Raw genomic sequence first — 27,187 nt, 5'->3', positions numbered from 1 at the left:
ACATTCAAACTCATGAACAGATAACACAACAACATATATAACACCAGATTTAACGTGGAAACCTAAATAGGGAAAAACCATTGTGGGATTTCGGACCCACTAAGAAATATACCCTTCTAAAGTATGCTCGGTTAAAAGCTAATCCTGTTAAAGATTACAAACACATTGCTAGATGTGACCCGGTTAAGGGATTTCCCTCAGACTTGTTAGAGTCTTGCACTTTGTTAGAAGTGACCTTGTCAAAGGATTTCAAACACTCATTTAGAATGTTACCTTGCTAGAGGGTTTACAAATAAGACTATTAGGTCCACTCAATTAAGAGATTTTCTATCACTTACAAAATAAATAACAGTAGTAAAATATATTTGCAACTTCACATCTAAAATGCTAAAGCGGATTCTATTTGCTCAAAATAATCTTGTCATAAGACTTATCTTGTCCCTTGTTGGGCTTGTTGGGCTTCTCAATCTATTCTTCAATCAGATCTTCAAGCTTCTATTCTCGGTAAATATTCATGTAGCATCATTGTGCATACATTTGCCCACATACATTGTTTATCAACAATTCCTTATTTATAAACAATTTCTAACCGCTTAATCTCCTTGATCACATTTCCCATGATCAATCTTAGCCATTAGATCATCAAACTTTGACTAGGTTCAATGTATCCTTTGATCTAAAAAATGTTTTACCTCGCCTTGGAACTTGCATTCCTTCCTAGGAACTTGTGCTAGTTTATTGCGGTTCAATCTGTGTTGTAGATCTTCCTCTTGATTTTCCATTGCTGTAGATTCTTAACAAACTTCTTGCGCGACATACCAATTATTTATTTATCTCTAGCTCATCAACATCCTTCATTAAGTAATTCTTTTATCCATCCAATGCAATCTATTATAACTCGGTTGTTACTCGGTTAATACTGAACTTCACTCAGTAGACATTCTGCCTTCTTTAACCGATATCGATAACCTTAGGGTTTACCGACTAGGTTCTTTGCTCGTTGACATAGTAGAGTATTAAACTTATAATCAACAACATATGAAGGATATCAAAACAATCAAAACAACATGATCTTATCATTGTCTAACTCAGTAATAGTTGCCCATTGAATAACTTATTTCTCCCCTTCATTATCACATTCTTTCTGTGTCACTTACCGACCTCTTAATACTCATCAAAACATACTTCTCAAGATATGGCAACATCATACTAAATCAGAAAATCAATTTATTGACATCAATGACAAAATAATATTATTAAGACAGTAATCATCCTTCTTCAGTTATATCAATAATCTCCAACAACCTTCTCAATATCCTTATTGAAATACCAACAATCTCCTTTCTATTGTAGTGCCAACATTTTTTATCACCCAATATCACACAAACTTTAAGGGGAGAGCATACAAAAACTAGAAATCCTTAGGTGATACAAATCTAATCTAAATAAATGAAGATTGTACTAAGCACAAGGAGAGAGCATACATCTACACAATCTTTGAAACACGAAAAATGAGCTCATTAACCAAATAAGCTAACTTTAGTTTGTATATTAGTGAGAAAAACAAAGTCTTGAGCAAATGAAATCTAGATAAATCATTATTAGTTGGATATTTTGATCTTTGACAAGCATAGACAAGTTGCACTAGTTTTTTATTGGACCACAAAGCAAGGTTAGCATCAAATTATAAATGAAAGACTCAAAATATAGATGACAATTAGAAGTTACAATATATACAACAAGAGAACCCAAATACTAATTTGTGGAATAGGGTCTCTAGATTGAAAAGTAGACACAAGTGCTTATCTTCTTGACATAAGTTCCTAATAAGAGAACACAAGTGCTTAAACAAAGAAACTAGGTGTTGATCCAAAAAACACTTGTTGATTTGAGTAGAAAGGTTGTTGATATAATTAAAAAGGGAACCGATATCATCCACAAGAATGCCCCTTTTGTGGAAAAAGGGTGCTAAAACATAGTAAAGATCCCAAAATCATGATGGAATGCCCCTTTTGTGGAAAAAGGGTGCTAAAACATAGTAAAGATCCCAAAATCATGATGGCCAACTTGACAACTCGACAAAAGTCATCAATAAAGGTTAAAATAGGGGTGAGGGTCTTATTAGACATGCTAAAATAAAGACTATGAAAATGATTGAAGCAATAGTAACATAAGATAATGAATAGAAAACTAAATATATAACTCTAAGCATTTGCATGCCTCTTAATGAGCTAAAATAGAACGCACCTATGTTCTATTTGTTCTAATATTGATGTTGATATATAGTTGTGTATAAAATTGTAAGGTTGATGGAATGGGATTGAATAGTGTAAACATGCAAACTAAGAATCAAAACCATTCACATCAATCCACATTGAGGAAATGACCAATAACTATTGGAAGAGATAGGCACAATGATTGGTTACTTCCTTTTCTTGAATTTGTTGCAATTGGATAAGATAGAATAATTAAATGCAAAAACTAGGGATAATGGTGCAAATTTGAGAGTACTCAGCATAAATGTTAAGCTACATATCAAATATGTGAACTCTAAGTACAAGCCTAGAAATAGGGAATAGAAAGGAACATGTATTTGCAATTTGAGTGCAAAAGTGTTGGACTATCTAGATAGGCATTGTTGGCAAGAGACATTGTGTCGGTGAATATTGATGCATGGAGGTTGCTTAAGGGTTGTCATTGATGGCAACTCAGTCTAGAAATCCTATTCGGTGTATGCAGATTTGAGTTATCAGAAGCTTAAGGAATTGTATCATTCATCTATGCTTAATTATGGAAGGTGGAACATAGAGTGAAGATAAACTATGCATAACTCATTTTTGGTTTCATGATTTTGGTTGTGGTGATAGAGGAAGTTGATTCATGATTCAAGGCAGCTTACTTCACATTTTTGGCCTCTGGTATAGTTTCTGGTGAAAGATTCAAGGTCTGATATCTAGTGTTTATGGAGAACAGATCTAGTGTGTTGATTAGTGATGTAATGTGTGTTCCAGAATTGTTGGGATAATTTCGGTGATTGTTGGTGAGTTTGAAGTGTTTGTGCCAATGTGTATGAAGCTTGTAGATGACTATGCAGTTGAACAGGGCAAAAAGGCAAAGTAGCACTTGACAATCAAATTGTGCTTAATCAGAACTGACCTTTGGCATTTGTAGATGTTATTTTCCAGTTCAGACATTGTAATTACTCCTATATCTCATTTGTAGGACAGTGAGTCCTCCAGGGTTGTTTCCCTCTTTTGTATTTGAGTAGTGAGCTCTAGGCAGTGTGCCTAAATGTAAGTGCATTCCCTCTATGTAATATTATCATACTTCTAGCCATATTATAATAATATTATGGGTTCAAATCCCACTGTGTTTTTTCCCTTTCCGGATTTCCACATAAAAATCTTGGTGTTATCATTGTGTGGTTGATTACTTTATGTTTTTTGCATTTTACTTACATTCTTATGCATCTGGTGTTTTAAGAATCAACATAATAAGTCTGTAAATTGCAGAACACTAATTCACCCCCCCCCCCCCCACCCCCCCTCCTCAATGTTCATTGATTCCAACAATTGGTATCAGAGCTTAGTTCCTCAAAAGAATCCTAACAGCTTGAGGAAGATTTAGAAGATTGAATCAATGGACTCCAGATTGCAGAAGCAACTTACTATGGCACTTGAAGATCTTGATGCAGCTATGAAAGAAAAGAGTAGCCTAAGAAGAAGTCTAGAAGCAGCTGAAAATTTCATTGAATCTCTGAAAGAACAAGTCAACACATCAAGAGAGAAAAGAAAGGAAATGATGGATAAACTCAAGGAGAAAGAAGAGAAAAGCATTGACAATAAAGTACTACAAGACAAGACAGATGAATGTGAGAAGCTTGCAAGAGAGAATGTAGTCCTGAAGAATGAGATGCAATCCATTGTGATGAAGTTGACCAAGGAAATTGAAGACATGAAGAAAATCTAACTCAATCATTGAAGGATAGATCTAATGAATGTTGCAGATTGAACTATGAGAATGATCAGTTGAAGCTTGAATTGGTGCAATGCAAGAATGACAGATAAGAACTTGAAAGGCGGATCATAATTCTAAGAGATGATCTTTCTGCTGCTAATGAGTTCAAAGAAAAATTCAAAGTTGGTTCAGCCAGGCTAGATGAGATGCTAGAAAGTCAAAGACATGCGAAAGACATGTGAGGAATTGGATATGAGAAGGGAGAATCCTCTGGTTCTAGACAAAGCAGTCACCAGAAGAACAAGAAACCTCTGGTCAGACAACCTAATGGCTATAAATTCAATGGTAAATGTTTTGTTTGTGAAAAATTCGGTCATATGGCAAGTCAATGCAGAAATAAGATGAATAATGGGATGATGAATAATTTCCAGAATATGAGATGTTATGCTTGTGGGATGTTTGGACACATTTCTAACCAATGCAGGATGAGACCAAATCAAATGAACTTCATGCCTATTCAGAGAAATGTTGTTTGTCATGCATGCAACAAAATCCAATTACATTGCAAAATATTGTAGAAGCAAGAATGTAAGCACGAATTCTCCAGTAGATAAGAATAAATTAGATGAAAAAGGCAAAGCAAAGGTTGAAGAAGTTAGAGAGCAGCATGAGAAGATATGGGTTAAGAAGGAAGATTCAAATGTTCAGAATGGATCCACACCTTATTCCAGTGTTGGAACCTCATCTAGTAATGTGTAGGGGAAAAGTGAGACTAAGTATGGAAACCCTAACCACTCTCATACACACTCATGGAATACTAAAGAGCCTAGGGAGGTAATGCACGTCAGCTACTTCTTATGAGTAAGAGAGAGTCATGGATTACCTCTTAGATTTTCTATTCCTTTGTTGTAAATGAGAGAGAGGAATGATGCAAAATGCAATCTAACCTAGAAAGCAAGTAAGCAAACAAATCGTAATCTGAAAATGCAGATCAAAGAACAACTGATACACTATTGAAAAGTACAGATCAGAAGACAAAATTAGAGGTGCACCCGTGTCTAAAATCTAAGCAGAAATTTTTGGGACCAGGGTGCCATGCCACTGTCCTGATTCTGTAATTCTGGAGCTACAACTGAGAGGAGGGATTCTAAGACCTGTGAATTGTTGATCTGCTAAGTCCTGCTGACAGAGGATAGGACCAGGGCACCACGCCCCTATCCTTGATAGGTTTTCTGCACTTCTAAATTTTTTGAGTGATGTAGATGCCTGTTCCAGACCTGTACCTGCTCCAGATTCCTGTTTCTACACCTACACTCTAAAAAGGAAAGGTTTGGGGTGGCTATATAGGGTTTTGTCATAGTCAAACCCCCATTTTGGTGATTTCCACATCCATGAATAGTCTCTAATGTACTAAAAATGTGTGTGCAAGAACCTTGTGTATATGCAAGATCCTAAGAATGAAAGTAAACAACCTAGAGCAACCCTAAAGAGTAAACCCTAATTGATTATAATTGACAAAGTAAATGCTCTAAATCCATAATGCAAAGTGATCTAAAGCATGAATATGAATCAAAATGAAGCTTATGCAAAGACATGAAAGCAACATGAAACCATACCCAACCCCAAGGGAGAGGTACAAGCCAATCGTCAGTCGGTGATCTCCTATTGTTGTTCTACATCTTCAAAAAACCCCAATTGATAAAATGATGCTTGATGAATGTTTGATGGATGAATGTTGAATGTTGTTGAAGACTTCAAATATCTACTCTTTTGCTGCAAAGAAGGCTCCAATACTCCAAAAACCTGCTCTTAGATTCTTAGCCGAAGACCCCTTCAAATGAAGAAAGAGAGCTCTTAAGTATGAAACCCTAGATCTTAATTTTATGTTTAGACCAACCTAGGATTTGAATTTCCCATTGATATTTTGGGGTTAAGCATTATCATATCATAGGATTGTGCTCCCAAAATTTTGGGGAAAAAGTCGTGGACCATGTGCAGTCCCACCACGGTTCGACCAACTTTTCACCAAATTTTTAGGGCCGTTAGATATGATGATATTAGAGCACATCCCAAAGTTACAGCCAATTTCGTTGTGTTTTGATGTGTGAAATTTGGCCTAAACAGTCAAAATAAGACATAATTAGGGTTTATGATTAAATGATTCATTGGAGTAATAATATGAAAAGGGGCACACTTAGGTTAAAGGGCCCAACTTTGTAATATGTAAAGTGATGAGAGATAACCTTAGATTTAATTTAATTAATTAATTAAATGCTTAAAGGGGAATGAGAAATGCAAGATGCAAGACACACTAAGGCGGGTGCTAACCTAAGTGTGAAATTGTACCACCCTAGCAAGGGTGTACAATTTACGACACTACATTTATCCCCCACTTTAGCGGTCATATGACACTGTGTGCATATGCAAGCTAAAGTACAAAAAAGTAAGCATCATTTGAAAAAGGATATCCATAAGTTGTCGAACGAAGCCCCCAGCAGTATCTGCAGTACACAGTTAGGAACTAAACCCTACAAAACCACATGTTAGATCACAAAATAACCTAATGCTTACTAAGGAAGGTGATTAAATTCATGGGTAGCTATATGCCCCCCTGTTTCGACTTGCTTATTTGTGAGGTTAAACAGGATATCATGTTTTCCACAGTGAATTGTGATAAAGAGCATGATGATGCTAGTTCACAACAAGGTTTGATTACTCATCCAAGAACATTATGGAACTAACATGGAGCGAGTTGGAAAACTCATGATTCCAATGCCACCGACGGTGTGAGAATCGGAGCTTCCTAGCTCAAGATATGGTAGATTGAAGAAAAAGTGCAGAAATTAGGGTTATAACTTAAAAACATAATGTCAAAAAGTGCATAACACATAAATATGAAAATGACACCTTCATTTGTAACTTTATAATTTTTTGTCACTATTTACTACAGAGGAGCCCCCATACAAGCCATCATGCCTCGACGCCGACCTCAGCGACTTGCACGGATGGAGATCTTGCACCAATTTGTACTCGACGGTCGATCGCTCGATTAGGTGAGTTGACTTCCCATTGACTGCATTTGACTTTGTCATGTTTTCTTAGTTTTCAAAATTGATGATGTCATCACCTAGTTTGGGCCGGGGCCCACCCTTCAGACACCTAGGGGTCCTAGGGAACCCTAGTCCTCCTAGGGCGCCATGGTCCTAGTAGAGCACCATGGTCCCAATAGGGTGCCCTGGTCCATACAAGGCGCTTTGGTCCCTATACGGGGTGACCAACAATGATACTAGATTAGGTAATGAATGATAGAAATGATAGAATGATTCCTTTGATTAGATGATGACAAATGATTGATCGATTACTGGTGAGAGATTGCTTTGCATTTTGCAGACACTACCTTACATCTGTGAGCATACCATCAGTCTCACCTTTGCGAGCCTTCGGGAGAAGATCCTGAGACTGACAGCAGGGGAGAGCAATTTGCTACATGCAGTGGGTTTGTGGGATGCGATGACCATGTCAGCCATCCGATTCCATTCTTCTATGCTGATGGCACTGATGGAGAGGTAGGATTTAGATACCTCAAAATTATTACTACATGTGGGGGAGATGACGGTCACCCTAGAGGATGTATACCGCATTCTGGGCCTACCCATCAAAGGAGAGACTGTCAGATATCGATCGGACCACATAGAGGAGGATTATAGGAGAGAGAAGGCATATGCCATGGGGAGAGTGATATACAGTGAGATGAAGGTTGCATTGTGGTTAGCTGGCTCCTACACCCTACAGGAGAGGTTCCATTTGTGAGGCGACTCATGATTGCAACCCTTGCATTAGTTGTGTGCCCCAATGGGTGCGGCACACATATGCACAGAGGACTCATCTACACCATACAAGCTATCGAGAGACACAAGAGAGTATACTCTTAGGTTCAGAGTATGCTTGCACATCTCTATCGTGACCTTGGAGAGTATGTGTTCGGACAGGGATGTAGCCTTATGACATGCACACTACTACAGGTGTGGATGTTCAAGCATATCACATGCACTAGACCTGGTGGAGCCCCTATAGAGCTAGTCCCAGAGTAGCCAATGGTATATGCTTATCCTCTTACCCGTGAGTGGCGATTCGGCAATCTCCTATATTAGAGATTGATCATGGATAGATTGACAACGAGCGAGATCATATGGAGACCCTACCTCAAGATGTCCATGTGGGCAGGGCTATGCAAATAGATGTTTGGCATACAGAGGAACCATCTACTAGAGGGACGATATAGCCACATAGTTGTTCCTTTCTACTTTGATCGAGTTTGGTGGCAGTTTGGGTTCGAGAAATGTGTTCCTACTTACGTTTCTATATACATCTAACACTCATGAGTGATGTCGGGGCTAGGAGCCATTCCTAGGCCTATGAGTGATGAGATCGACATCACAGATTCAAATGGGTCAGATCAGGACATAGCAACAGATTATAGAGATGACTCAGGTGCACACAGATGATACATCACATGGTGGAGGAGGATATACCTTAGAGCCATCTTCCCAGCAGACTTCCCTAGAGGGAACCCCGAACCATGGAGACAAGCAGGCGACAAAGAGAGATCCGATGCATCCGAGGAGGATTTAGATGATCAGGGTGATGACACAAAGGAGCAGGAGGTAGGTGGAGACAAAGGTGATCCTGATACCAGAGAGGGAGAACATGATGGAGATGATGACGAGGATGAGGATGAGGATGAGGACGAGGATGAGGACGACGGCAAGGAGGATGCAAGCGACGAGGATGAGTCAGGCATAGTTCATCACTCTAGAGAGGATACCAAATCCATAGATCCACCAAGTCTCCCACGACAGGCAAAGAGGGGTCCTGATCCTGATCCTCATCAGACTATACTGACTATACAGAGACAGTATGAGCAAGAAGAGCCCATCAGATCCCAGGCTCAGGCAGTCGTTGTCCCCGATCCTCACTGGCGAGAGGGAGATCCAGGTAATGTGCATTGTTATTGATTAACATATGCATTCTACCTGCTTTAGATTTGATGATATAGAATGTTACTGATGAAAAATTTCTCTATCCTGCAGCTAGCGTCCAAGAATGGCGTTCTCTGATTCAAAATATAGTGACAGACTTTATTATGACTGCACACGTACAAATACTGCACAGACCCTAGAGGAGTACAAGATGTCATGGGGACCTTTTCTCCCCTATTCGAACGGAGGTGGAGGACCTACGAGATAGATTACGACGGACAGAGCGTGATTTAGCGGTGGCACGGATAGAGATAACCACATATTGAGGGATCATGATGGAGAGATATTGTAGGAGCTCCTCATGGTCCGTATCATGATACACCCCCATGGGGCCACCTACATGGCCAGATCAGGAGTGGGCATCTAGTCACCATCCTCCTGCTACTAGTCCTAGGGATAGGAGATGATTTTGATGTACTCATGTATATATGATGACGCTCATGACTATGTTATTTGTAATGCTTAAAAAATGTACACATTGCTTAGATTAGAGGTAACATATTGAGTAATGAGAATGTATATCTGATTTAATTTCTATGTGATTGATTTATCAATAGTTCATGATTAAATTAATACATGTGTGATTTAATTAAATAATTAAGTATTTAATCAAATGTGATTGTGATGATGTAAAGGAAGAATGTATTAAGCATGAGAAATATATGACTAATGTGATTTACTCTAATTAAACACAACATGATATAATTCTACTTAACACATAAGAAATTGTATAATATGCTAACACATATGAAATGTAAATCCATTACAATTTACATAAAACAAATTCAAGACAAACAATATAGTAATGAAACATGCTTGTCAAGAATGAAGTAATGTAGACCAAACAATATAACATCATTTAATCTTACATACTTTAATGAAGATACACTAACATATTACCCAATTTTGAAGAACAAAGACATAGAGACAAAACAGAAAGAAGACTAGAGAGAGAGAGAGAGAGAGAGAGAGAGAGAGAGAGAGAGAGAGAGAGAGAGAGAGAACTAGGCATAGTATCTACAAAGGTGCATAGAATTTATGGGTTCCTTGAGAGGTGTACCTTCCACATCTGCTATCCTGTAAGCACCCAATCCATAGACTTCCATGATGATGTATGGTCCAAGCCAATTAGGCTGAACTTTCCTTTCTCCTTAGGTAAGGCATTCACGTTGCATTGATTCTCATAAAGGACTAAATCCCCTACCGAGAAGGAACGTTGAATAACCTTATCATTGTAGCTTTGTTGCAAAGTTTACGATAGGCTTGAATATGTTCAAGGGCATTGATACACCATTCATTGATCATCTCAAGTTGTTGAAGTCTTTGCTCTTTGTAGAAATCATTATCCACTATACCCTTAAAAGAAACTCTCAAAGAAGGAATTTCTAACTCCAAAGGCATAATGGTGTCAGCACCATAAACAAGATTATAAGGAGTACAACCCGTAGCAACACGTACACTCGTGCGATAAGCCCATAGAGCATAGGTTAATTGAGTATGCTAGTCTTTACCATGCTTGTTTACAATCTTTCAAAGAATTTGTTCAATTATCCTATTAGAAGACTCAGCTTGACCATTTGATTGAGGATAATAAGGTATAGAAAATTTATGTTGAATATGATATTTCTTGAGAGAATTCTTCATATCCTTATTTTTGAATGACGTTCCATTATCTGAAACTAAGGCAGAAGGTATCCCAAATTGAGAAATGATGCTTTCTAAAATGAATTGACAAATTACTTCAGCGGTAGTGGATCGAAGAGGAATGACTTCCACCCACTTCGTAAAGTAATCAGTGGCAGTTATGATGAGAGTATGTCCTTGAGATAAAGGAAGAGATATTTTACCAACAAGATCCAAACCCCATGTGGAAAAGGTCAAGATGCTACCTGTTACCAAAGCTCTTGGGCAGGGGCATTAATCAAATTGCTATGTTGCTGACATTGATGACATCTTTTAACAAATGCAAAGGAATCATTTTCCATGGTTTGCCAATAATATCCCATTCAGAGCAATCTCTGAACTAAAGACCCACCCCCAAAATGCCCCCCGCAAGTACCTGAATGTGCTTCTTCAAGAGCGATAGGGACCTCAACCTTGTTTAAGCATTGAAGGAGAAGACCATTATAACCCCTCCTATAGAGAACAATTAGAAAGGATAATGTATCTAGCAGCCAATTTGTGAACCCTATCCCTAGTATTCTTATTCGCAGAATTAGGAAATGTACCATCACTCAAATATCTTATGACATGCGAGTACCATTTTTCGGAATCTATAATGCAACAATATGCCACATCACTAGGGTTATCAGCAATAGCTGAGGAAGTAAGGTTGTGAATAGTGAATTGAAGGTCTACCATGGGGTCCTCTAGAGACACAAGAGAAGCAACACGTCATCACATCAGCATGTCGATTATCTTTTCGAGGAACAGGCTCCATGGTGTAAGAATCAAATTTTTGTAACAAGGATAAAGCTAGATCTTTATATTGCGATAATTTATCTTATTTAGCTTGATAAACTCCTATCACTTGTCTTATGAATATTTGAGAATCTCCATAAATGTGTAGATTCTTCACACTCAAAGCCAAGGCTGCTTTAATTCCAGCTATAAGAGCTTCATATTCGGCAATGTTGTTGGTACATAAGAAATTGAGACGATATGATAAAGGAATAGGCTTCTTTTTAGGAGAAATTAAGACCACCCCTTCCTCCAATCCTGTACGACACCTAGAGCCATCGAAGTATAGTTCCCAAGTCTCATCAACCTCAATGGAAAGAATGTATTTATCAAGGAAAGACTCTGAATTAGGTAGGGAGAAGGGTGAAGGAGCATCAACTAAATGATCAGTCAATGCTTGACCCTTTATTGCCTTTTGTGAGACAAACTTAAGGTCAAACTCGGTCAACATCATAACCCATTTAGCTAAGCGTTCGGAAAGTTCAGTTTTGGAGAAAAGATGTTTGATAGGATCAAATTTAATGATAACATGAATCTCATCATTTAAGAGATAATGCCTCAACTTTTGGGTTGCAAAGACTAAAGAAAGGCATTGTCTTTCTATCACAGAATATCGAACTTCATAATCGAGTAGAGTGCAGCTTATGTAATAAGTCAGGCATTCTCTACCATCCTTATCACATTGTGCTAATAAGGCTGCAAGAGCTTGAGGGGAAGCAATGATGTATAGAAGAAAAGGCTTAGTAGGATCAGCAGGTTGAAGAATGGGAGGATTGGCCAAATAAGTTTTTAAGTCTTCGAATGCTTGATGACAATCCTCATTCCATTGGAAAGTGATATTATTCTTAAGAAATTGTGTGAAGGGAAAGGTACGATTCACAAGTTGAGAGATGAACCTACGAATAGCTTGGATCTTTCCTTGCAAAATTTTTAGTTGAGAAACATTCTTAGGAGGTGGCATGTTAACAATAGCATCTATCTTTTTCATAGCTACCTCAATGCCACGATGTGAAACTATGAATCCTAATAGTTTTCCACTATCCACACCAAAAATACATTTTTGGGGATTCAAATGCATGTTGACTTACGAATTCTCTCAAAGATTTGACCAAGGATCTTAACATGATCTGTACGAAGGACGAATTTGGCTAAGATGTTATCAACGTAATCTTCTAAGGTCTTATGCATATAATCATGGAAAATGAAAGTCATAGCACATTGATAGGTTGCGCCTTTATTTTTTAATCCAAAAGGCATCACAATCCAACAAAACATACCCCAAGGAGTGCTAAAAGTAATTTTATATTGATCTTGGGGATTGATGAAAATTTGATTATACCCTGAGAAACCATCCATAAAGGATAGTAAAGCATGCCCTGCTACCGAATCCACTATCATATCAATATTCGGGAGGGGAAAGTCATCTTTTAAAGAGGCCTTGTTCAAATCATGGAAATCAGTACACATCCTAATCTTATTTTCATCTTTAGCCACCACTGCAATGTTCGAAATCCATGGGGAATAATCGATAGGATGAATGAATCCAACATCTAATAATTTTTCAATCTCAACTTTAACAAGTAATGCCACTTTAGGGTGAATCTTTTGAATCTTTTACTTCACAGGTTTAGCATCAAGACCTAGACAATGTTGAGTGGCAATCTTAGGATCAACGTCAGGAATGTCAAAACATATCCAAGCAAAGATCTCAGGGAATTCATGTAACAACTTGGCATATTGTTTTTTCTCTTCTTCATCAAGACATTTCCCTATCTTGATGGTGTCATTTATTAGGAGATTGCTTTGTTGAGGAGCATCTCTCAATTGAGGAAATTCTTTAACTATCTCATCATTATTTCTTTCATTCCCAAAGTAAGCTTCCACATTTAAACAATAGGGAAAACTATGATTATGGTGATAATGAGGAAGGTTGTCATAAGCTCCCAATAATTTAGCTAAGGAATCATCGGTAGAAAAAACATCCAAAGCAAAGACACAAGAAGGGTCAAAGTCAATATACTCTGGATATTTTAGTGAGAGAAAAGCAGAAATGACATTAACACTAATAGATGGTCTCTTAGAGGCTTTAGTACACTTGAAAGGATCATAACCAAGCCCAAAAGCCATATCACGAAAGTTTTTTTCCAAGGGAACTTTAATCCCTTGTTCTTGAGCACCACATCCATTTCCATTATACCCACACCTAGCTAGGATGTGAAAACCAAGACCATAAAGGTTAGTCATTTCTGAAGAAGAAGGAGGATTTTCAAAAAGAAGGATCAAAATCCTCTAAACCAGAGACTAAGGGAGATGAATTCTGAGAAGCCGCCACAAAGTTATTACTCAATGGCCCAAACAAAGTAGATTTCTTTTTAGGTTCTTCTTTTTCTTTCTTCTTTTCGACCTTAGGTTCTCTAGGGGGAATTTTGTATTCCCCTACAAAAGTAGAATTGAAATCAAGGGATCCCCAATCATCTTCTACAATAATCTATACAAGAGAGAAAGTATTCTCAATTGTAGAGTCAGGCTGAGAAGATTCTTCCTCAAGAACTTTAGGTCCACTTGAGGAAGCATTCGGGATCGACCCAGATATAGGAGACAGGTTTGATGAACTATTCTCACTAATCGGAGTAGAAACTTTAGAGGAATTGTCTAAGATAGTTGGGGAAGAATTGATTGAAGAGGATTTAGAACTTGATGTTTGTAAACAAGCCTAAAATCTTGTGTCTCCTAACAAGGTATATGTTATATTGTTGTGAATGAACTTGATTTGCCTATGCAATCTAGAGGGAACAACTTGCATGTTATGAATCCAAGGTCTTCCTAGCAACAAGTTGTATGTCAACTCTCCAGAAATAACATGGATAGGGGTAGGTAAAGTAACAACACCTACCTTAATAGGCAAGGTGATGATACCTAGTGAAGATTTAGCAACATTATCAAAGCCACGGATAGTGAGAGAATCAAGCTTGATAAGAGATGTATCAACATTGATTTTATGCAGCAGATTAATGCTACAAACATTAAGGTCAGAACCATTATCCACTAATGTTCGTCTTATCGCGCTATCATTTATGATAGCCACAATCATTAAGGGATCATATTGTTGTTGAATTTTACTAGAAGGCAACTCATCTTGTGTAAACACAATCTGAGCCCTAGGTGATGTAATAGAGTGAATCAAGGAAGCCATATTATTGGATGTCACTATGGGTGGGACATTCAATGTTTTCAAGGAATCTTGTAGCATTCCATGATGAGTCGAGGAAGTTTGAAGCAAGACCCAAAGGGATATCTTGGTAGGAGTAGCTTTAAGTTGTTCAACAAGATCACATTCCTTACCAAGAGTTTGTGAAATACAAGGTGCTTGAGGAAGAATGAGTTGAGGATCAAGTAGAGGAGTCAGAACAACTAGAGTAGAATTAAGTTGTCTATTGTTTCTCATGTTGTAGGTATGGGAAACTTCATTATAACTCTCCTTAGTAAGTTGTTTAGCATATCTATAAGGATTCTTAGTGGGGTTCCTTCCTTGAACCGTAATGATGGGTTTGTTTGGAGTGCTAAAGCAATTATGACCATATCCACCTTGAACCGTGAAAAGAGGTTGATTAGGAAGAGGTGAAGTTGGAGAAGGACAAGCACCTTGGACAACAAAAAGAGGTTTTCTATGTTCATTCACATTGATCATGTTGATTAACTTTTCATATGCATTATTCTTGTTTGGAAGTTTAGGTAGAGACATAAAGTCATCAAGGGCATCATCCAATAAAGCATGGTCATAGTGATTGAAAGGCTTATATTTGGAAAAAGGAGACATAACATCATAGAGGGAATCAACTATGTTGCTAGATCTAGTGGAGGATTTGATAGGAATATACCCATGAGAGGGATCATTCAACTTATCTTTCTCATCACCATGAAATGGCATAGTAACAAGTTTGATTAATTTTTGACAAAATGAGAGTTTAGAAGGCTTAGGGTTCAAAAACTCATCTAGAGCTTAATCTAATTCATCCTCACTAAACTCATAATCAACAAAGTTGCATACATCATCAAAAGTATGAACTTCTTGCAAATATAAATATAACATTTTTTAAATGAAAATTGCATGAAACTTAAACACACAATGCAAGGAAAATGAAAGAAACCTATTTCTTTTTCTTTTTCTCTTTTCTCTTTTTTTTGTTTTTCTATTTTTTATTTTTTTTAATGTTTTAAAAAAAATGAAATAAACTAGATCTAGATCTAACATTGCAAATGAAATTAGAGTCATGTCGGGTTCACCAAAGATGTGTAGGGGAAAAAGTGAGACTAAGTATGGAAACCCCAATCCCACTCTCATACACACTGATGGAATACAAAAGAGCCTAGGGAGGTAACGCACCTCAACTACTTCTTATGAGAAAGAGAGAGTCGTGGATTACCTCTTAGGTTTTCTATTCCTTTGTTGTAAATGAGAGAGAGGAATGATGCAAAATACAATCTAACCTAGAAAGCAAGTAAGCAAACAAATCCTAATCTGATAATGCAAATCAAAGAACAACTGATACACTACTAAAAGGTACAGATCATAAGACAAAATCAGAGGTGCACCTATGTCTAAAATCTAAGCAGAAATGTCTGGGACTAGGGTGCCACGCCAGTGTCCTGATTCTGTAATTCTGGACCTGCAACTGAGAGGAGGGATTCTAAGACCTGTGAATTATTGATCTGCCAAGTCCTACTGACAGAGGGCAGGACCAGGGTGCCACACCCCTATCCTGGGCAAGACCAGGGCACCACGCCCCTATCTTGGGCAGGACCAGGGTGCCACGCCCCTATCCTTGACAAGTTTTCTGAACTTCTGAAGTTTTTGAGTGATGTAGATCCCTGTTCCAGACCTGTACTTGCTTCCAGATTCTTGTTTCTGCACCTGCAATCTAAAAAGGGAAGGTTTGGGGTGGCTATATAGGTTTTTGTCATAGTCAAACCCCCATGTTTGTGATTTCCACCTCCACGAATAGCCAATAATGTACTGAAAAATGTGTGTGCAAGAACCTTGTGTATATGCAAGATCCTAAGAATGAAAGTAAACAACCTAGAGCAACCCTAAAGAGTAAACCCTAATTACTTATAATTGACAAGTAAATGCTCTAAATCCATAATGTAAAGTGATCTAAAGTATGAATGTGAATCAAAATGAATCTTATGCAAATACATGAAAACAACATGAAACCATACCCAACCCTAAGGGAGAGGTACAAGCCAATTGTCAGTCGGTGATCTCCTATTGTTCTTCTACATCTTCAAAAGCCCCCAATTGATAAAATGATGCTTGATGAATGTTTGGTGGATGAATTTTGAATGTTGTTGAAAAATTCAAAGATCTACTCTTTCGCTACAAAGAAGGCTCTAATACTCCAAAAGCCTGCTCTTAGATTCTTAGTCGAAGACCCCTTCAAATGAACAAAAGAGAGCTCTTAAGTATGAAACCCTAGATCTTAATTTTATGTTTAGGCCGATCTAGGATTTGAATTTCCCACTAATATTTTGGGGTGAAGCATTATCATGTCATAGGATTGTGCTCCCAAAATTTTGGGAAAAAAGCCGCGGACCATAAGCATTCCTGCCACGGTCCGACCAAATTTTCATCGAATTTTTAGGGCCATTAGATATGATGATATTAGAGTGCATCCCAAAGTTATAGCCAATTTCGAGGTGTTTTGATGTGCAAAATTGGGCCTAAACGATCAAAATAAGACATAATTAGGGTTTATGATTAAATGATTCATTGGAGGAATAATATGAAAAGGGGCACACTTAGGGTAAAGGGCCCAACTTTTTAATACGTAAAGTGATGAGACATAACCTTATATTTAATTTAATTAATTAATTAAATGGTTAAAGGGGAATGAGAAATGCAAGATGCAAGACACACTAAGACAAAATTGTACCACCCTAGCAAGGGTGTACAATTTACGACACTACAAGTAACTAAGACATTTTTGCCTTAGGGGGAAAGCTTATCATGTAGATCCTTAAAACCCCCCCTCGGAGATCTATATCCGGTAGCAGAAGGTTGCAGAAGATCTAGATCAGTGATATGCAGAAGACTTCATGGCAATTTGAGATTCTGATGAATGAATTCAAGAAAAACAGGGTATCTGAAAAGCATTTAGGGTTATGTATTTATTACAACAAAAAGTTAATTTTTCAAAAGATAAAAAGACATTCTTTTATTCATTCTTCACGGTGTGAACGAAGAGAGAGAGAAAAGTAGCGAAGCGAAAGAGATCTTGCAATGAAATCAAAGCTTAAGAGCGATTCGACAGTGACTCCTTGCATCTGGTTGTGATTGAAAAGGTATTTATCCATTTACGAGCTATTTGTTCATATCCTACTTTTTCAAAATGCATCATCTTCTGGCATTGCAAATCTACTTGTCATTGAAATCACTAAGAGAAGGCCCCTGTTTAAGAAACACCCATTTAAGTCGGTTGAAGATTATCCAAATGGAGCATTTTCCTATGTACCTTACAGTGTGTTGCATAATGAAGATGTTAGGGCATACATTCATTGCAACATTGAGGAAATGGGTAATGTGGATATATTGTCACTTTATACCAAGCACATGATGGATGACTTTGGGAATATAAAAGATGATATCAAGTCATTGCAGGATAAGGGTTTTATTCAGTTTGTTCATTTCCTGGTGTTTGATGAGCTTGAATTGGTGAGATATGTTCTAAGCTGAATCCATGTTGAATTTATATGGCTGGATAGACCTTACAAAACCATGAAGCAAGCCATTCAAGCAGTTACTTGTTTGAATGCAACTGGTGAGATCCTTGGACTTAAGCATGTAAAGAACACTACTATAATGGAGGTAACTGGATCCAAGCATGACAACCGATCTATGACTATTAGTGATATTGTTGAGTTTGATGTGAAATTTGTCTCAATGGTCATAGGATACAAAGTCTACCAGTCCAGCAAACATAATTTAGTATCCAGTACTGCAATTTATGTAGCCTATCAGACACTCAAAGAGGACAAGAAATATGACTTGTGTAGAGTGCTTCTAAGTGAGTTGATGAGCAACATAAAGAAGATAAACAAGAGAAGAAGCATGTTTTCAAATTTGGCTCTTTGATTATTTATTCAGCACTTTATTTCTTAAATGAGATCCTCAGTATTGGAAAGGTTCAATGGACTTATGATAAACTGGTGGCAGTCCAAATAAAGGAAGGTTTACAAGGATTGGGTGACATAGTAGCTCATAAATTTGTTGTGTGGGGTTACTTTAAATCATTTCAAGCCATGATGCAAAGCAGAGAGAGGATCCCAAAAGAGAATGTAGAGAAATATGAGAGCACTGTATGACCTAATATGATTTAGAAGGATTGTGTAGAATTTTGAAATGGAAAGGAGATAGAATGAGGGACATGATAGTTACCTCTCGTAGAATCATAAAACTAGAAAAATCAAATGCATAACAATATGATCACCCTCAATATTACACAATTATGAAACCCTATAGAAAATCATGATAGGGACACTTTATACTCAATACAATTATAGTTATCGATTTCCAAATTAATGACGTGGTCTTGATTTTAGTACATTATAAATGCCAATTAAGAGATAAATTTGAAAATATAATTTTCTCACAAAATGGGATAAGTTAGACTACACCAATGAAAAGTGCATAAAAATTATGTACTTTAGAAAAAACCATTAGGAAAAATGTTGTCTCAAACTTGCATTGACATAAGGTTACTATTTATAGTATTTTTTTCATTTGAGCATGAATTGGTAGGAAATTTTCTCAAAAGTTTTGGATTGGCTAGATAAGCATGTTAGTAAATTTTCATTGCAAGATCATGTATAGATTTGAAGATATTAAGTTTTTATTTTAGAAAGTTGCAAATGAAAGTTTTGAAGTCAATTTTGAAGGCCTTAGAGACTCCAAAATGGCATGAAAGTGTATGTATCTTAAATAGTAGGTTATAGCTTGATAGAGAACATGGCGAGCTTTTTGACGCTTCAAAAGATTCGTCAATTGGACACCTAGTTCAAAAGTTATGGCATCTAAAAGTAGGGTCTCCTAAAATAGGAAATGTAAAAACATGTTGGACACATAAATGAGTTGTAAAATGGAGCTAAATGTGTTGGTGTGTGTTTTGACACATCATAGGGAATCTTGGATTGGAGATAAGTTGGCCGCCACTTGTTGGGTGATTTTAGCCCATGGCTTTGTAATATTGTTTGATAGTTTCATGTATTGTATCTTCTAAATATTAGGTGCATGAGATGGATGTTTTGTGTAAGAGTCTTATAGCTCTTGAGTTACCTCTGGATCTCTAGTTGGTGATACTCTTGTGAGAATCTTACTCTACAAGTATATTGTAATCTATTGTTGATTATCGAATAAAATATTTAGCAACTTTTGGAGTGTGGGGTTTTTCTCACGAAATGATTTTCCCCACCATATATCTTGTGTTTATTGTTAATCTTTTTTCCTGTTGTATATCTCCTTCTGTATATTTTTATTATTCTATAACAATTTAATACTTTTGTACATCTCTCCCACTAGATTAGTGCCAGGAAGCATTTCCACACCTTAGCTTCCTTTCACAAACTACACCTAAAAAGGAGTGTGTGTGAGCTCAAACAAAGTCCCAAATTTTTCAAAATAATAATTGCTTAGAATCACCCATGAGAATCTACAATTTATAGAAAATATAGATAACAAAATAAAAAATGTTTGCACCACTATGGATCTCTTAGAAAAATAGTTGAATGAAAAATACATGTAAAATGGAGCCAATATGACCTAGAATGATGCCTCTAAAACTCAATGCCAAAAATCAAAACACCATTCAAGAGAATGTTGAAGTTGGTGAAGAATGTTGACATTATTATGACATCATCATGATGTCACCTCCCAAAAAACTTAAAAGGGCTAGTTCATATTCCTACTCTACCAATATATGCCGAAATTGTACTCAATGTCTATAAAACCAATGTCTATATGCAAAAGGTAACACTAGAGCAATGAAATAACTATGAAAATATAGATATAAAGTAGGGCAATTGTGATGAAGATTTGGGGCCTATTTCAAAGGTAGTGTTGCTCCTACGTACTGGTGGGTTGGCCAATGTTATATGTGTTACTTGTTGGTGGTGGGAAGAGATGGGATGTCACCTAGTTATGGAGTGGCCACATGGTAGCCGTAAGATAGTTGTTGTTATGGGGTACCCTACACTTATGTAGTATTTTATGCTTCATGTGTGGGTAATAATACTTTATCTTTCATTATAATTTTGGATCAATTCTAGTTAGGAATCCATTGGCAACACCATTTTGTTCCTTTTTTATCTATTCCCAAAACTAATATTTTGCCGCATCCTCATTTCCTTGCATTCAAGTTGAAATGGATATCTCTAAGGGCTTACGAGTTGAAATTTTGCTAAAACTAGAGGTTCAAATTTAGAAACAACAATTAAGTTATGAGAAGTTGGTGTTTCAATTTTGTAATTATTTTGGCTCATACCATGTAGTAGATGGATACCCTTTGGTAAATAAAAATATAATTACTAGGTTAGGTGGTGGAACAATGCACATCCTTACAATAATTCATTTTGTGGGATGAAGGACGATGATCTCTCAGGTCTATACATCCATTTGGTATCCCTCCTATGTTTGATATGATTGATTCAACCCTTTCTTCTTGTGGGATTACTAAAGTGGATACTAAAAAGAATTGATCTGCTAAAGTGGGCTCAAAGGTTCCTAATTTGGCTTCTAAGCCTCCCCTTGGTCTTATTTATTTATGCATCACTTTTCAACCTCTTGCATTCCACAAAATTTTCTTTGGTAGCATCGACTACCTCTCTTCTTGAGCCTCCTACATAATTTCTTACAATTCCTCCTCTTCTCCTTTCATCCTCATAGCCTCCAATTTTATATTCCTCTTTTGGGCTAGGCAATTGTTAACAAATTCATAATGATCAAATTGGGTTTATCAAGACACCTAATATGAAACTCTTCTAAAAATAACTAGAAAGAAAGAAGATCCTCACAATTGAAACCAAGATTTTGTAAAATTTAACATTCAATTCAGTTATCATTCCTCAACGACGTCCTTCTCTAAATAGACCATACAAATACATAATTTAATTCTCTTATCTTTTGAGTTGAGACCAAATCGATCCCCAAATTTTAAATAAGAAAAAGAATTATTACTACCTTCAATGAGCTAAACCAAAGTACCCTTTAAACCTATTTTACTAATTATCTCCCATAAAAGTAATATCTCCTGATAGAAACATATGATCAAACATGAATTATGGAAGAATGTGTGAATCCCTTAATTATTTATTTAAAATTACACTGGAAGCTTGTGTTGCACTCTATATATTAGATGTATACCCAAAGGGTTCATAGTTATCCACCCAACACTGGTGGGCTCTTCTTGTGTTTTGATTGCTATCAATAAAATCATTAAAACATTTCAATTTGCAAGGGGAATATAAAGCATGGAAGTGACAATGTAAATGTTTATAAACATCACATCAAAATGGCCTTTTTTTAAAGAGAATAATGAGCATGATTAACATTAAATTAGAAGGCTAATTTTTGGGTCCCAACATCTTTGTCCTTTGAAAATGAGGATTATATTAATATAAAAAGAAAACTAGTATATCAAATGACGTCATATTGGACTGCAGTTGTCCTATTGCATTCTTATTCTTACCAACCTTGGACCCGAATTGATTTATGTTGTCAAATTAATGATTTCGGATCCTTTTTCTTTATTTAGGTGTGCTTAAATTTATATTTAATATTATTAAAAACTCCTTCGAGATGGTTGGTTAGTTTGATGCCTCTCTTCATCATTATCATGCATCATCATTGTTTTCTTGCAATCAAAACTTTAAAAGCGTTTGGACTTAAATACAAAACAATTCTCACCTATAAATCAATTATAAAAGTTTGAAAAACAAGATTGTCTATAATTGGCATGGTGAAAATTGTTAACTTCTATCAATGTTTATTTACAGTTGAATCTATTTTAAGATATTGTTTTCTCGCATACCACATTTTTTAATGTAATTTTTTTTTTTTTTTCTTAGGTTAGTCTTATTTACTTTTTCTCATGTTATCTTTATACACTTTTCTTTATTTTTAATTTATCTATTTTTATCTGTATGTGTTTTTATTATATATTAAGTCAAATATTGATAAGTGTATCGTCAATCTATAGTTCCTGCATTTCTTGTCCTAAGTCATTTCCACAATGTGTAGGATGGCCTAGATATCCATACATATACCATTGATCATAATTCCTACAACTCATGTTTCAAGTAATTTTCGCTACCTCACATTCCATATTTTTTGTTTATAATTGGCATGGTGAAATTTGTAAACTTCTATCAATGTTTATTTACAATTGGATCTATTTTGAGAGATTGTCTGGATATATATATATATATTTTTTGAAAAAGGTGGCAATGCCACTTAATATATTTTATTATATAAAGCTGATTCAAAGAGCTCTCGGAGAAAAGAACCAGTAAGAAAAACTTTGATCCTTGCTCTACAATACATAGAAAGATTGTAAGATTTAAATCTCAAATATGCCAAAAAATACAATATCTTATAGTGTCCAGAATACCGAGTGCCATAAAACATCCCCTAGTATCGAATGCTTTCTGGAATATATTGAACAAGATGTAGTCTGAACCAAAACATCACGAGAGCTGTACACATTTACATAGCAGTCCACAATCTATCTCACTTATGCATTTATCCAACTTACAATCCAACACGCTTCTCAAATCGACATCCCTTCACAATATACAGATACAACAAAACCACAAGACCCTGCACTTATAATACCACACATACCAATTTATATCATTATGAAAAAGACCACGACATAACTATATGTAGTATTATCTTGTACCCATATCCTCCAAAATTTTCCCCTTAAGAATTGGATAAGAATCAGAATCACAATTCGGACCCATCATATTAAGTTCCTCCTTGGAACTACCCATATTTGCCAAATGATCTGCAACCCGGTTCCCTTCTCTATAAACATGTGAAATGGTGAAGTTTGTAAATGTATCAATTAGTGTCCATGCTTGTTCAAGTAAATATATTATCTGCCAATTATCAATATTTCTCTTTATGCAAGCGTTGATAATAATAGTTGAATCGTCTTCAATTTGAATATAAGAGATGTTTAGTTTTTTTACTAGTAGAATACCTTAAAGTAAAGCATATGCCTCTGTAAAGTTGTTAGTACCCGGCGAAATAAAAGCAAATTTCAAAGCAAAAACACATCCTGTGTGATCCGTTATGCATACTCCTAACCCTGCATCACCTGGGTTCCCTTTAGAGGAGCCATCAAAATTTAATTTGAAATGCATTGAATCCGGAGGATGCCATTTCACTTTGTTTTTATCAATTTTACTAGTTCTCACTCTCGAAAGACAAGGCGATACAAGAATAGAGATCCCCTTCCAACAATTAATAACTTGACCATCCCAAGAAGTAAATTCCCTATTTGAATTGAACTGATTTGAAACATGAGCATTAACCAGTTCTGATACTGATTTTTCAATATAATTGAAAACATCAGAAAGAGGAGATGTTTGCTTTCTAAAAATATGCATATTTCTTTCCCACCAAAGTGACCATACTACTATGGATGGGATCACTTTCCAAATACATGCAAAAAGAGAGGATGAGTATAAGACTGGCCATGACTGGAACAAATCCCATACATTATTTGGAACAGGGGTGCTAAAGGAAAGCTTATCAAGTACAAACATCCAACAATAATGAGCAAAATCACATTGGAGGAGGAGATGATCTAACATTTCACTGTGTTCACCACAAAGTACACAAGCAAATGGATGTGCAATATTCAATTTAACAAGTCTCTCACTGGTGAGTATTCTCTTATGTAGAGAAAGCCAAGCAAACATCCCTGCCTTGGAAAGAACATTGTTGTTCCAACATAAATTGTAGGCTCTTTGTGAATAGGATTGAATAGACATTTGATGAATTGCCTTATACCCTTCCTTGATAGAGTACTTTCCATTCTTCGCAGGGCACGATATCAATTTGTCCAAACCATTAGAGATAAAGATAATGCGGTTCTTGAGAATCAAATAAAATTTTACCTTTTGACCCGGGGAGATTGGGAGTACAGTTGGCTTCTTCCAAATGACATGATTTGAAGGCATCTCAAGATCATCTATGTAATCATAAAGGTGATAACCCCAATGAGAAAAAAAAAAAAGGGATCACATCTACTAGGGAATCCTCAAGATTAAGAGGGGGAGACCACTCCATGAATCATGCCAAAAGTTGACTTCTTTGCCACTATGTACTTGCCACGATAAGTATCTAGTAATCACATTCCTAGAGTCCATCATGAAGTTCCAAACTACAAACCCTGATGGAGGATCAAGGATAGTAAATATACGTGAAGGGGTAGGAGTATCTAAATACTTTTCTTTCATAATTTGACACCACAAAGCATGTGGTTTTTCATACATATTCCAAACTAGCTTTCCCCCAAAGGCCTTATTCCTTTTTGAAAGATCGTGCAGACCCACCCCACCCATAGATTTGGTTGGAGTCATTTTGTTGAGAGACACAAGTGGGATATTTTTATCTTTTGAAAGATTACCTTTCCAAATAAAATTCTGAATAATTTTCTCAATATGAGAGACAATAGATTTCAAGGCTTGAAGGACTTAAATGTAGTAGTTTGGAATTGTAGCCAAAACAGTTTCGACAAGAGGGATTCTGCCTGACAGAGATAACCATCTAGCTTTCCACATAGAAATTTTTCTTTTTAATCTGTCAATCACAGAATTCCAAAAAGAAGGTTTCCCTACTCCCATAAAGAAAGGGATACCCAAGTACGATGATGGAAGAGAATCCACTGGAAAGCCCAATGTCTGGATAATGTTGTTAGATACTATTTCAAAAGTATTGAATATGAATAGTTTAGATTTTTGTGCACTGATTTTCTATCCAGATCCAGAAGTATATATGTCCAATATTCTCTTAATATGTCTTGTTTCTTGTATATTGGAATAGCCAAATAAAAGTGTATCATCTGCAAATAACGTGTGGGTGATATAAATTGAGGTATTAGGGATGCATACCCCCTTCCAAAAACCCAAACTCAACTGCTTATTGACCAATCTGCTAAAAGCTTATGCCATGATAATGAAGAGAAAAGGTGACACTGGGTCACCTTGTCGAACCCCTTGGGTGGCTCGAAAAAAACCAGAGGGATTAACATTAACAATAATTGAAAAATGTGCCCCTGAGAGGCAACTTTTGATCCATTTGCACCACTTATCTGAAAAGACAAACTTTTTAAGCACTCTGAAAAGAAAGGAACAACATACTTTATCATATTCTTTCAACATGTCTAATTTAGCTATAAAAGTAGGGGATTGTGAAGAGTTAATTCAGTGCAGATCTTCATGAGCCACAAGCGCACCTTCTGATGTTTCCCTGCCAAGAACAAAACCTCCTTGTTGAAGAGATATTACTTTAGGTATCAAGGATTTTTACAGGAGATAGATAGCTTTTGTGAAAATCTTGTACACTGAATTACACAAGGAGATAGGCCTAAAATCTGCAAAAGATTGATGGTTATTGGATTTGGGGATAAGAGCAAGATGGGTTAAATTGAAGTTCTTGAGAATAAAATCTTTATGTCTTGACTCCTCCAAAGCCATTAAAAGATCAAAGCCTAAAACGTCCTGACACTTTTGAAAGAATAGTATGGTGAAACCATCACAGCCTAGAGACTTGTCAAGAGCCATCAAAACTACCACCTCTTGTAATTCAGAAAGAGAGAAAGGTTGCATCGGATAATCATTATCACGTTGTGAAATCAGACAAGGAATGGAGTCTAACAATATGTCAACACTGGACTCCTCAGGAACAAAAGGAGGGGAGGGAGCAAGAAGATTTTTATAGAAGAGTTCACCCTCTTCCCGAATTTCTTGTTCATTAGTTAATTTTTCCCCCGAAGAAGAGGCATTTATAGAAAAGATATTAGATGTAGCTTGCTTAATCTTTGTAGATGCCTAGAAGAATTTAGTATTTTTATCTCCTTCTTTTAGCCATAATTCCCTTGATTTTTGTCTCCAATATTCCTCCTCTCTAGAGCACAATTCTTCCCAGTAGCTTTGTAAATGCTTCTGCTTTGAGAAAGTTTTTGTATTAATCCCAGTAGAAAAGATAAGTTCATTGATGTCCTTTAATTCCTTCTCTACCTTTGTTTTTTCTACAAAGATATTTTTGAATACTTCCCTATTCTAGACTTTGATATTTGATTTTAGAAACTGCATTATCATATAAATTTGAAACATTTTGTTCCCCCTGTAGAAGGGGGCACTCACCCACCATTGACAAAGAAGAGCATAAAAATGTGGGTGTCGAAACCATGTTCTTTCAAACTTAAAAGAAGATCTATGATGAGAAACTTCATGTTTATCTAGGCATAATTCGATAGGAAAATGGTCAGACTCGGAGAACGATAGAATTTTAGAGCTGAAAGTATATTTCTGAAGGATCCATTCATATGATGTGAAAAACCTGTCCAATCTACTTGCAATTTGAAGGGAAGTTCTCCAATTTGTCCTTGTAAATTGACCATTAGAAGGTGAAATGTCAGAAAGGGCGTTATCAGACATGAAAGATG

General features: G+C 36.4%; 1 protein-coding gene across 1 annotated transcript; it reads left to right on the top strand.

The window, feature by feature from the left end:
• Positions 1–8,342: 8,342 nt before the first annotated feature.
• LOC131064260 (uncharacterized) lies at positions 8,343–9,136 on the top strand. The gene is made up of 3 exons (XM_057998357.2): positions 8,343–8,448; positions 8,551–8,952; positions 9,048–9,136. Exons 1-3 carry the CDS (start codon positions 8,343–8,345, stop codon positions 9,134–9,136), a joined length of 597 nt encoding a protein of 198 aa, XP_057854340.2.
• The last annotated feature ends 18,051 nt before the right edge of the window (positions 9,137–27,187 follow it).

This window comes from Cryptomeria japonica, chromosome 2 (genome assembly GCF_030272615.1).
Source record: "Cryptomeria japonica chromosome 2, Sugi_1.0, whole genome shotgun sequence".
NCBI classification, from domain to species: Eukaryota; Viridiplantae; Streptophyta; class Pinopsida; order Cupressales; family Cupressaceae; genus Cryptomeria; species Cryptomeria japonica.
Note: the sequence above shows the minus strand (reverse complement) of the source record. Positions and strands in the feature narration are given on the sequence as shown.